Source organism: Carcharhinus amblyrhynchos, chromosome 8, assembly GCF_965287045.1.
Source record: "Carcharhinus amblyrhynchos chromosome 8, sCarAmb.v2.hapA, whole genome shotgun sequence".
NCBI classification, from domain to species: Eukaryota; Metazoa; Chordata; class Chondrichthyes; order Carcharhiniformes; family Carcharhinidae; genus Carcharhinus; species Carcharhinus amblyrhynchos.
Window position 1 is genome coordinate 71650704 of NC_137331.1, and position 13471 is coordinate 71664174.

General features: G+C 42.1%; 1 protein-coding gene across 5 annotated transcripts in view; it reads right to left on the reverse strand.

Moving 5' to 3' along the window:
- spidr (scaffold protein involved in DNA repair) overlaps window positions 1–13471 on the reverse strand; it is a 304782-nt gene that overhangs the window by 42187 nt on the left and 249124 nt on the right. For all 5 annotated transcript variants that reach the window (XM_080194248.1, XM_080194245.1, XM_080194244.1 and 2 more), the window contains one exon: window positions 4683–4844. In XM_080194248.1, the coding sequence (XP_080050374.1) occupies window positions 4683–4844 (162 nt within the window). The remainder of the gene's footprint in view (window positions 1–4682; window positions 4845–13471) is intronic.

The following is a 13471-nucleotide window of genomic DNA, read 5'->3' on the forward strand; positions in this document are numbered from 1 at the left end:
TTTTGAATTCAGTTGCTTTGTCCATGTTCAGATCATGTCTGTAATACCATCCAGAACTGGATGGCTCTGGTGGAACCCATACTGAGCATCAGTGAGCAGGTTATTGCATTCTAAGTGCCGCTTGACAGTACTGTCGACATCTTCAATCACTGTCCTTATGATCGACAGCGAGCTTTCAAGTCTTATTCAAAAAAGTTGCACCATTAAGAAAATCTAACTTCCAAGAAAAGCCATTGTCTGGATAAATTTATGGTATCTTCTTATTTATTGCTTTAGACAGTGACTGTCTTAGTTTGCAGAGAGTCTGTTAGAAGAAGAAAAACCTGCTCAACCAGGGTTTAGAATTACATTGAACACCATGACGATATATTGAAAACAAATTTATAAAAGTTACTGAACAGTCCAAGTGTTAAGTAAGCAAGCCCTAGCTAGTTCAGAATCTTGTTTTACAACCGATTCCTGAGCTTATAAACAATTCCCGATCCATTTTTAGAAAAGATTTGGAACAACCAAACAAATACATTATTGTGGTATCACATTCATACTAATCCCAGTTTCATGAAAATTAAATATAGTTCCCAAAGAAGATGGGCCACAGCAAAATAAATAAAAATCAAGCAAACAAGGAGCTGTTAACCATCAGCAGTGCATTACACTTCGAAACTGACACCAGAGGGCAGCTGATTGATGAGGTGAATACACTGTCAAGATCCTAAGTAATACGTAGGTCATCACACAGGCTTGTTTGATTCCAGTCTGGATTTAACGCATCTGTTGTAGATCTCTCACTCAAGACAGTTGAAGTCATTTCATGCAGCAATTGCAGAATAGTGAAAGACATCCAAATCTGTGAAGCACAGTCCATGATCTGGAGATGCCATCTAAACAGCCATGTGATTTACTGGGTCAATCACTTTGATCAGGTTGACAAATGCAATTAATAGTTCCTGTTGTTGTTCCCAACATTTTTTCTTGCATTTGTCTGGCAACAAAGACCATGTCAGAGGTTCCCCTGGGCAGTCTGAAGCTACAGTGTGTTTTTGGAAGAATTTCCTCAACTACAAAAAAAGGCGATTCAGGAGAATGTGCGTCAATATTTCCCTGCAATGGACAAGAGGGAAACACCATGATAGTTTCCACGGTATGACATCTCACTTTTGAAAATAGTTACAATTGTCGCATTCCTGAAGTTGGGGCTGGGAGGAGAAGCAACATTACTCCCAGATCCCTACAATATGGAGTCTTGATATGAACAAGCATCCGTCAGCTTGAAAGACCACTGGGGTCATAGGCTTTGTTGCTTTTCAGCTGCTGATCTGCTTGTTGCATCCCTTCCATCAATGGTGTCTCACCATGGATTCTACCACAGAGTACTAGGGGATAGATGAAGATATCAGTTAGCACTGTGAATTCATGGTTGAGGAGTTGTTTAAAATGTTCTTTCCAACATTGACGGTGGACTTTTCCTTAAGAAAAGAAACACCACCACGTGAATGAAAGGGATTTTGTTTATTTGTAGGCCAGCACAGTGGCTAGCACTGCTGCCTCACAGCGTGATATAACTGCAGTTCTTTTAGCTAGATGGTCACTTGTCAGAAGATCCATGAGTGCTCTAACATTCTAAATTGAAAACAATTAGCATTAAATAACATCCAGGTGGGAAGCTTGTTAACCTCTGTCACCTCCATGCCAAAACTGACTGCCATAGATACACAATCTAAGATTGAGGATGACTGCAGTGTCTTTGCCCACTGTATACCAGATTTGCAAACCTCTCTTGATCTCTGTGACTTTGCAAACGAGAAACTCAACCTGTCCTTAAATATTTCCAAACCAAAAACTTACATATCAACCCACACCTGGTCAGCCAAATACTACACCTACCATATATGTTGAAAGACTCTGGAATATATTGAACATTTTCCGTACCTTGGGAGCCACCTCTCTCAAAAGACTACTATTGATGAGGCGATCCTATACTGGATCATCTTTGCCACTTCAGCCTTCTACAAGCTATGATAGCACATCTTAATAACACAAAAACTTGTCAAGTTAGAAGTCCAACTGTCCAAAGCAGTATCATTTTCCTGTACTGCATGAAGCCATGGCCTACGTATCAGTGACACATAAAAGCACAAGAACATTACCTCCACTGAATCCTTTGGATTTGAAGGGAGGATTGTCAAACAAATGCTGTTGTCCTCCTTGAGGCCAGTTTCACAAGCATTCAGGTAAAACTGCAAAGTCAACTACAATGAACTAGACACTAGTCTAGATGGTTGAAAATCAACTCCCCTGCCAGTTCCTCTTATTAAGACCCAAATCATTGTCAAATATCAAATGTGATGTATTATATTCATAGTCATTTCTGTTGTACCATTTATAAGTTTCATTGAAGTCCTCTTTGAAATCTGACTTATTAACTATAACAGAATCTGATTGTATTTGCAATGGCTCATATGGCTACTGCCACAGGTTTTAATCATATCAAGCAAGACAACATAAATCATTACAAATTTTACTCAGCGTATTGGCAATGACATAAGAACATTCTTTGCTGAAATTATGTGTCTAGCAAATTCCTGAAACACAGTTATATTTAATGCTAAATACAAATCATAAACTATAACTCAGAAAATGCACTTTAGCACGCTATGCTGTTAAAACTTTTCAAACTGATAAATGTTGTGGTCCTGGTTGAATGTTTAAACTACTGACAATGCAATTCTGATGCCATATGGCTTTAGCTTGAACAAGGTTGTGGGGGGGAACCACAAAATGGATACTTAAGGATCTTTTCCAGCCTCAATTTTCAGGCTGGTGGGGCCAAATGACTGAGGGTGGAAAACAGAAAAACTTCTCACCTTTGATCTTGGAAGGAAAGGGGGAGGCAGAGCATCTCCAACAAAAGACCTCTTCAGTTGGCGATACCTATCCTTCAGGGATCAGAGACCTACTGCTCTCCTCCCACCAACTGCAAGATTGCCACCTTCATGATTCCCTACCCTCCCAGGACCTCTCATGCTTGCCATCACTGCAGTTCCCTGAGTGAGTCTCAGATACAGCACTGCAGTACCTCTTCCAGCCACTGCAGCACTCTGTTTGGATGGATTGGAGAACCATAGGCCAATCTGATTTACCAACATCTCTTCACAGCAGGACGTGTTACAGCCAATCAACTGAATTGAAGTGTGAAATGGCAGCTTGTCACTGGGGAACGCTCCACATGACAGATGCATTGTGCTCACCATCCTGAAAATTCAGGTGAAGTATTTATTTTCCTCTATCCTTTACAAAAGGGAACACACATACACAGAGTAATGTAAACTAAGGTTTAAACCTACGGAGAATTTTTAGCCGAATGGTGCTATTGCTACATTGTGGCATCATAAATTGGCAACTCAATACAATGCCAGTCTACATTTGTTACCAACTGATCTGAACTCCAGACTTTATTCTAAATAGACAACAGAGAAAAGAGACATGCCATTGAAGCTCTTCATTTTTCACTCATCAGAGCAGAATTGCAAGTGATGAGTGCAAGATGAAAAGCTTTGTATCATGTCTCCTTTCTTAGCAACACTATTTAGCCAGTTCTGTTCTACCAAGTGAGTAAAATAGATAATTCCCAAATCTCCTGGTTCTTGTGGAGAAAGTATATGCAACAATATTTGATTAATTACTTTCCAATATGAAATAATATGCCTTCAATCATATTAACTTTGGAATGGTACTTATTTTGCCCATTGTGAATCACAAGTAAAAGCTATACAGCAGATCAGATATTTAGTAATCAATATCACGTCAATATGATCAATAGTATTATCAATACAAATCATAAAATCTCCAATAGGCCTGAACAGCAAAACATGATAACCAAAGAACTCTAAACTAAGGACTTGGATTTCACTATAAGCAGCGAAACGAGCATGCTCCTTGCTAACTTCAAAGAAAGGTTGCCTGGAAAGATTTTGCAATCTTGGAGCATGGATTTCCCTTTCCCTAATGTCAGGCTGAATCTGCTGCCAAATCCAGGAGATGTACAGGTATCCAGCAACAGCGATGACATCAAGTAGGATAAACATTCAATAACACTTTAGTGTTCTCACCAAAAACAAACTAAGAAATAAATGCACCGAATAATGCACTTTTAATTAAAATCTTAGAGAAGAAATAAACATTTAAGACATACAACATTATGAAAGTAGAAATGGAAATACCAAACAAACTAAAAAAAATCTTCCAATGGGAAATTTGACATTCCATGAATATAGAATTAGTTTTCTGGACCAGTGAGACTGTTATTTAAAAACTCAGTTACACTTCATTCAACAAGGTCTAACCTTTTCAAGTATTTTTAACATTTTTTTTATAAGAGAAAGGGGGAATTTATGACTTCAGTGATTCCTGAGTGATTACAGCCTGGGGACACTTCAACCGCACACCCTATGTAAAGCATAAAATCACCGACAGAAACTTCTGGATTTCCACATTTAAGTCTGCATGTACCATTTCGTCAGCTTCAGAAACGCAATGACAGATACTGCAATTTCCAGACCAAGATTTTACATCTGTTTAGTTCAAAAATATCTCAGAGTGGTGCACTGGAATCTAAATTTTTATCATATCTCCACCATCAGCAGAGCGTCTTGCTGATGAAAATATATTTTCTGGATTCTTACCTTCCCCTCGTTGTTCTCTGTAGAACCTTCATTCCCGTCAGATAGCATGTTTTTCCTTCCCAGCAGGCATTTTTTATCCGCACGTCCTCTTCGAATGAACAGAATGTATGGTGGTGAACTTCACTAAATAAACCATACATGTCTTGTACGAGAAAACATAACCTACAAGAAAACAATTATTAAACTTATTATACAAATTTCTGGTACAGCCACCTTCTCCTTTAAGATAAGTTTTATTTTGACTATGTCCCAACCATTTAATGTTAATCATTTGTTGTCCAACCTTAATTTAACTTCATGTAACTGTACTTGTATAATCACTCTGCTTACTCCACCTGATTAAATTGATCAGTTTATAGATGCTGGGAATAGCAACAATCTAATAACCTCTGGGCCAGATTTGCATGTTGTTGGAACAGTATGAACTGCATCTGCCAGATCTGAAATACCAAGGCTGTGCAAGTGAACGTGCACTTTACTCAGTGCCTGGATTTCACTAAACAGTGAGTTGTATGGCTACTGGCATGACATGGCAAGACACAGTGCAAGGTTTTCTGTGGCAAGGGCACAAATCTCAGTGGCGATCTTCTTGGAGAATCACAAATCTCCTGTAGCACTAGTTCTCAGTCATCTCAAGCTAGCTGTATCTTCAGCCATACATCCCATGTTGTGGTCTCGTCTCCATTTCTTCCTGCCCCAATGCCCTCTGCAATTCTGAAATCTGAGCCCTTCCCTTAATTGTAGAGGATGCTGTCCCACATTGCCATTGGACATTGCACCTGAAAGCTGTTGCCTTCCTCATACTCAGGCGATCCCATCCCCTAATTGAGGTTGGAAGCCTTGTCCCTTCCTCTTATGCTACTGTGATTCCATGAGGATGACCACCTTGAGCAATGCCCACTCTTCTACAACCTTCAGTAAATCTGAGACACCTATGTACTATTCACCAAGACCCTCTCTGCACCACTATCACGTTCATGGTGCCCACTTAACACACAACTGGCTCCATATTTTGCATTTGTCTCCATGTACTTCGTCTGTCTTTAGACGCCAGGTCCAGCCCCCGCAACTCCATCAAAATCAATATGATCCTCAAACTGTCGTTTAAATTAACATTATTCAGGCAGGTTCTTGGTGCTGCCCTCTCATGTGCCCTAGGTGAAACTCGTCAGTGATGAGAAACAGCATGGTATTTCTCTCACTGCCCACCTCCGTTCGCATCCTGGTGGGGCCGAAAAATCAAGCCCTTGCCTGCAAAACAGTGGAGCTGTACAAAATGCTGGTGAGATTCATCTGGGCCTGCAGCATTTTGCGCTGCATCTCCTGGGAACAATGCATTTGATAAATTGGGAAGAGTGCACGCGTGCCAATTTTTCATTTGATAATTTAGAAATTATATCAGAAGATAGTGGTCAAAGCCACTGATTTATTCTGCTGGGATTTGAGGTGGAAGTGTGTGGGAAGGGGGCATATTTTTGTTCAGTGGAAGGGAAATTCGACTTCTAATTGATCAGGTTCAGCTATTTTCAAAGTGACACTTAAATATGTAATGCCATTCAAATCTTGAGACCACTCACACAACTTTTAATAAAACTTCTGATTATACATAGGTCTTCTTTAGGATTACTAATGGGTGAGGTGGAGGATCTGTTCTTTAATAACAATAGAATATAATACTATGTGACTAGGACCAATGATTTACAGTGACTGAATAAGAGATAATTTGCTTTTCATCACACGATATTCTAGGATTTCCATCCATGTTTCAGAGCTTCACTTTCAGGGTTTTAATGTTGGCATTATTCATTTCTGTATACTGGTAGCCTTATTACTCTTATATTCGATTCATAATGACTCTTTTATCACATGAACTCTTTTTATCCTGAAATTATTTTTTATCCGTTAGATGTTTAAAGCTGATGACACACACAATGCTTTGCAAAATGTAGCAGACTAGAATTTGGTACCTTATGGTTAGCAACACAAGGGAGGTATTGTGAGTGTAGCAGCAGTGATGGTAGTCCTGTTTTTTGGTAGCACTGGGAGGATTGTGGTTAGATTTAGCTGTACTGCTGGCAAAGGGGTTTCATAACCCTATGAGTAGGGAACTAGCGAATGGTTGAACAGGAGTTGGAACTGAACTGGGAAAGGAATGAACTGGGGAAGCGTGGAATGGGCCATTAATTCACTGGTGGTTTAAGGTCTACCACCAATGGAAGGGGGAGGATCAAATATCAGAGCACATTGGAGGAAATTACCAAGTTGTAAATTTCAATTGTTGAAGGGAAAAGGCCATGCAACTCATTCCAGAATGCCTTAATTTTTCATTTTGTTTCTTTAAAGTAGTCAGTCAGTAGTGATTAGAACATAGAACACTACAGCACAAACAGGCCCTTCGGCCCACGAGTTGCGCCAATCACATCAACACCTACCAATCTATAGACCTATCTATAACCCCCAATCCCATTAAACCCCATATACTCATCCAGAAGTCTTTTAAAAGACCCCAGCGAGTTCGCCTCCACCACCACTGACGGCAGCCGATTCCATTCACTCACCACCCTCTGAGTGAAAAACTTACCCCTAACATCACTTCTGTACTTTCCTCCCCGCACCTTAAATCTGTGTCCTCTCGTAGCGACCATTTCAACCTGGGGAAGTAGCCTCTGAGAATCCACCCTATCTATTCCTCTCAACAGTTTATAAACTTCTATCAGGTCGCCTCTCAACCTTCGTCTCTCCAGGGAAAAGAGTCCCAGCTCCCTCAACCTAACTTCATAAGGCATGCCTCCCAGTCCAGGCAACATCCTTGTAAATCTCCTCTGTACCCTTTCAATAGCTTCTACGTCTTTCCTATAGTGAGGCGACCAGAACTGCGCACAGTACTCCAAATGAGGCCTGACAAGGGTCTTATAAAGTTGCAGCATTACCTCCCGATTCCTAAACTCAATCCCTTGATTAATGAAGGCCAGTACATCATACGCCTTCTTGACCACCTCCTCCACCTGCGAGGCCGATTTAAGAGTCCTGTGGACCCGGACCCCAAGATCCTTCTGCTCTTCAACACTACTAAGACTCCTGCCCTTGATAGTGTACTCGTTCATCCCGTTGGTTCTGCCAAAATGGACGACTACACATTTATCCGCGTTGAAGTCCATCTGCCACTTCTCCGCCCAGTCCTGCATCCTATTTATGTCCTGCTGCAACTTTTGACATCCTTCCAGACCATCCACAACACCACTGACCTTCGTGTCATCAGCGAACTTACTTACCCATCCCTCCACTTCCTCATCTAGGTCATTTATGAAAATGACAAACAGCAAGGGTCCTAGAACAGATCCCTGGGGCACTCCACTGGTGACTGACCTCCATGCAGAAAAAGACCCATCCACAACCACTCTCTGCCTTCTGCAGGCAAGCCAGTTCTGGATCCACAAGGCCAAAGGCCCTTGGATCCCACGCCCTCTCACCTTCTCAAGAAGTCTTGCATGGGGGACCTTATCAAACGCCTTGCTGAAGTCCATGTACACCACGTCCACTGCACTTCCTTCGTCAATGTGTTCAGTCACATTATCGAAGAACTCAACTAGGCTCGTAAGGCACGACCTGCCCTTGACAAAACCATGCTGACTATTTCTGATCATGTCAAACCTCTCCAAATGCTCGTAAATCTTGTCCCTCAGAAGCCTCTCCATCAGCTTATCAACCACTGAGGTCAGACTCACCGGTCGGTAATTTCCCGGGCTATCTCTGTTCCCTTTCTTGAAAATAGGAACTACATCCGCAATCCTCCAATCTTCCGGAACCTCTCCCGTCTCCATTGACAATGCAAAGATCATCGCCAGGGGCTCTGCAATCACTTCCCTCGCCTCCCACAGTATCCTGGGGTACATCCCATCTGGTCCCGGCGACTTATCTATCTTGATAGAATTCAAAAGTTCTAACACATCCTCCTCCTTAATATCCACATACTCAATCTTTTCCATCTGCTGCAAATCCGTAGCAAAATCTTCCAGATCAGTTTCCACTGTGAATACTGAGGCAAAGTACTCATTAAGCACCTCTGCCATTTCTTCTGGTTCCACACAGACCTTTCCCCCTTCAGCTTTTATAGGTCCTATCCCTTCTCTTCTCATCCTTTTACCTTTCACATATTTATAGAAGGCCTTGGGATTCTCCTTAATCTTACCCGCCAAGGTCTTCTCATGACCCCTTCTGGCTCTCCTAATTTCCCTTTTAAGCTCCTTCCTACAGTCCTTATACTCCTCAAGATCTTTAACATCTCCTAGTTCCCTGAACCTTTTGTACACCTTCCTTTTCCTCCTGACTAGGTTCACCACAGCCTTCGTGCACCACGGTTCCCGCGACCTACCACAACCCCCTTGTCTCATCGGAACGTTGTCATGCAGAGCTCCAGACAAACATTCCTTGAATATCCGCCACTTTCCTTCGGTACTTTTCCCTAAGAACGCCTCCTTCCAGTTTATTTGTCCAAGTAACTTCCTGACTTCTTCGTATCTCCCCTTACTCCAGACAAACACCTTCCTAGCCTGCCTAATCCCATCTCGCTCCAGTGCAATTGTGAAAGAGATAGAATTATGGTCACCATTCCCAAGATGCTCTCCTACCGAGAGATCCATCACCTGCCCTGGTTCATTCGCCAGTACCAGGTCAAGTACAGCCTCTCCCCTCGTAGGCTTATCCACGTACTGCGTCAGGAAACCTTCCTGAACACACCTAACAAACTCCTCCCCATCCAAACCCCTTACCCTAGGGATATTCCAGTCGATGTTTGGGAAATTGAAGTCTCCCATCACGACAACTCTGTTATTACTACATCTCAGTAAAAAGTCTGACAACACCAGGTTTTAGTCCAACCTATTTATTTGATAATATTCTCACAAGCTTTCGAGGGGTTACCCTCTTCGTCAGGTGAATGGAGAGGGTAACCCCTCGAAAGCTTGTGAGAATATTATCAAATAAATAGGTTGGACTAAAACCTGGTGTTGTCAGACTTTTTACTGTGTTTACGCCAGTCCAACGCCGGCATACCCACATCATGATTACTACATCTCTCCAGAATCTGTTTCCCTATCTGCATCTCAACTTCCCTGTCACTTTTGGGCGGCCTATAGAATACACCCAGCAAGGTTTTTGACCCTTTGCTGTTCGTAACTTCCACCCACAGAGACTCTGTAGATAGTCCCTCCACGGCATCCTCCTTCTCTGCAGCCATGACATTGTCCCTGATCAAGAGTGCCACTCCACCACCTCTTCTGCCACCCTCCCTGTCCTTCCTGAAGCATCTGAAACCTGGCACCTGAAGTACCCAGTCCTGTCCCTGAGACATCCAAGTCTCCGTAATGGCCACCACATCACATTCCCAAGCAGCAATCCACGCTCTAAGCTCATCTACCTTATTCACTACACTCCTTGCGTTAAAATATATACACTTCAGCCCCTCAGTCTGGGCATTTCCCTTCTCCACCCCCTGTCTAACCTCCCTCTCATACTGCCTGCAGTCCTCCCCTACCTGGGAGCTAACCTCCTCCGTCCCAGTCTCCCCATCACAATTCCCTCCCCCCATCCTTTCATATTTCCTTAGCAGTTTTTCAATGGTGCCTTTCTTGACACACTGACAATACATCTCAATATGATTCTACAATTTATTGTTTTGTGATCAGTTACTGGAACATTTTGCTTAGATTGATACGAAAAGGTGCACAAATAAACATACGGATTCCACCCTATGGCTCTGCTTTCTAGAGCAATAAATCAACACAATAACATTTATTTTTACTGTCAACCAGCAAAATTCAGTCGGCCTTGTTTACATCCCTTGTAAAGTATCTGGGAAGGGTCATGGACTGCAATCAAAGTTTTCTGTAAATGGCATGTCTTTCCATTAATCATAAATATCCACAAACTGCCAAAAAATGGTTTACTAGAGTTAACAAATGCAAAATTTTCTCGATAAAAGACAGAGAATAAAAGATTTACCATGTTCATCTTCCTTTATGGAAACAGTTTATTTGGGCTTACATTCACATTGCTATGATGGTACTGTCAAAATCCCCTAGTTGCCACACTCTTGCAACTGTTCCGGTATACTAAGGGAGAATTTGGCATGGCTAATTCACCTAACCTGCACATCTCTGGACTATGGGAGGAACACAGTAAAAAGTCTGACAACACCAGGTTTTAGTCCAACCGATTTATTTGATAGTAAACTCACAAGCTTTCGAGGGGACTCCCTCTTCGTCAGGTGAATGGAGAGTTCTGGCCTCGGACAGAGCATATAAAGCACAGACAGTTTAGAGATTACTGATTAGAATGCGAATCTTTACACCTAACCTGCTGTTCAAGTCCTAAAGTGGCCGACAATGTGTGTGGAAGGAGCACTGATCACAGGTTAAAGAGATGTGTATTGTCTCCAGACAGCACAGTGAGTGAGGTTTTGCAAAACCTTCTGCTTTCTTTTTCACTGTTCACTTTTTCTGTTTCACTGCTTCTTTTGCCAGTTAAATCTGCACTCTCTCGTCCTTGATCCTCCAACCAGTGGGAATAGTTTTTCCTATTCTGTCCAAACCCCTCATGATTTTAAATATATCTACCGAATCTCTTCTCAACCCTTTCGTTTTTAAGGAAAACAGTCCCAATTTCTCCAATTTAACCACGTAACTAAGTTTCACTTCGGAATGGAATCGTTCTTGTGAATCTTTTTTATATTTTATCTTGGGTTCAGGGTATCAATGTGGATTTCTAGATTTATTTAAGTTTTGCATTTTACCCTAAGAACGCTACCGTTAGGGAAACAAAGGTACTCTTGAGGGATTTGTGGTTATATTGGTAAGCAGAAAAAACATATAGTTTTAAGTGGGTTTACCTTACTGTTTCTGTGCCCCTGGAAGGGGAATACCTATAGTTATATTCATGCCAGACAAAGATGCTCATATGTGTCAGGATTTGTTTTAATTCCAACTGTGCTTTTATTGTACTTAGAGAAGGTCACAATGTGAAGAGTAAATAAAAGGCAGAAACAAGTGACTATTGCTTAGAGTCTTTTAAGGTAGAAAGGTTTTTTGAATTTAGTTGGATATATTGCAGTTGAAGATAGGATACCAGACAGTGAACATTTCTCAACTCTGCCAGGAAGAGAAAGACTAGACAAGAAAGAGAAGTAAGTTTGACATCCGTGGTGGGCAAGTTATTGGGAGGTGTGATAAGGGATAGGATCTACAAATATTTGGATAGACAGGGACTTATTAGGGAGAGTCAACACGGCTTTGTGCAAAGTAGGTCATGTTTGACCAATCTATTAGGGGTTTTCGAGGAGGTTACCAGGAAACTGGATGAAGGGAAGGTGGTGGATGTTGTCTAGCTGGATTTCAGCAAGGCCTTTGACAAGGTCCCTCATGGGAGGTTAGTTAGGAAGGTTCAGTTGCTAGGTACACATTGGGAGGTAGGAAATTGGATTAGACACTGGCTCAATGGAAGAAACCAGAGAGTGGTTGTGGAGGATCGCTTTTCTGAGTGGAGGCCTGTGACTAGTGGTGTGCCGCAGGGATCGGTGTTGAGTCCATTGTTGTTTGTCATCTATATCAATGATCTGGATAATAATGTCGTAAATCGGATCAGTAAATTTGCTGATGATACAAAGATTGGAGGTGTAGTGGACAGTGAGGCAGGTTTTCAAAGCTTGCAGAGGGATTTGGACCAACTAGAAAAATGGGCTGAAAAATGGCAAAAGGAATTTAACGCAGACAAGTGCGAGGTATTGCATTTTGGAAAGACAAACCAAAGTAGAATGTACAGGGTAAGTGGTAGGATTCTGAAGAGCGCAGTTGAACAGAGGGATCTGGGAATACAGGTACAGAAAAAAGTGACGTCAAGGTGGATAGGGTCGTAAAGAGTGCTTTCAGTACACTGGCCTTTATAAATGGGAGTATCGAGTATAAAAGTTGGAGTGTTACGATAAGGTTGTATAAGGCATTGGTGCGGCCGAATTTAGAGTATCATGTACAGTTTCATAGAATCCTACCACTTAGTTTCATAGAACATAACAGCGCAGTACAGGCCCTTTGGCCCTCGATGTTGCACTGACCAGTGGAACCAATCTAATGACCCTCTAACCTATTCTAAAATATTCCAATGTTATCCATACGCCTATCCACTGACCATTTGAACGCCCTTAAAGTTGGCGAGTACACAACTGCTGCAGGCAGGGCATTCCACACCCTTACTACCCTCTGAGTAAAGAACCTATGTCCGACATCCGTCCTATAATTACCACCCCTCAATTTAAAGCTATGTCCCCTCGTGTTAGCCATCACCATCCAAGAAAAAAGGCTCTCACTGTCCACCCTATCTAACCCTCTGATCATCTTGTATGCCTCGATTAGGTCACCTCTTAACCTTCTTCTCTCTAACGAAAATAACCTCAAGTCCCTCAGCCTTTCCTCATAAGACCTTCCCACCATACCAGGCAACATCCTGGTAAACCTCCTCTGCACCCTTTCCAATGCTTCCACATCTTTCTTATAATGCGGCGACCAGAACTGTACCCAATACTCCAAGTGCGGCCGCACCAGAGTTTTGTACAGTTGCAACATGACCTCACGGCTCCGAAATTCAATCCCTCTACCAATAAAAGCTAACCCACCGTACAACTTTTTAACAACCTTATCAACCTGGGTGCCAACTTTCAGGGAGCTATGCACATGTACACTGAGATCTCTCTGCTCGTCGACACTACTGCTCGTTTGACAAAGTCCCTCATGGTAGGCTGG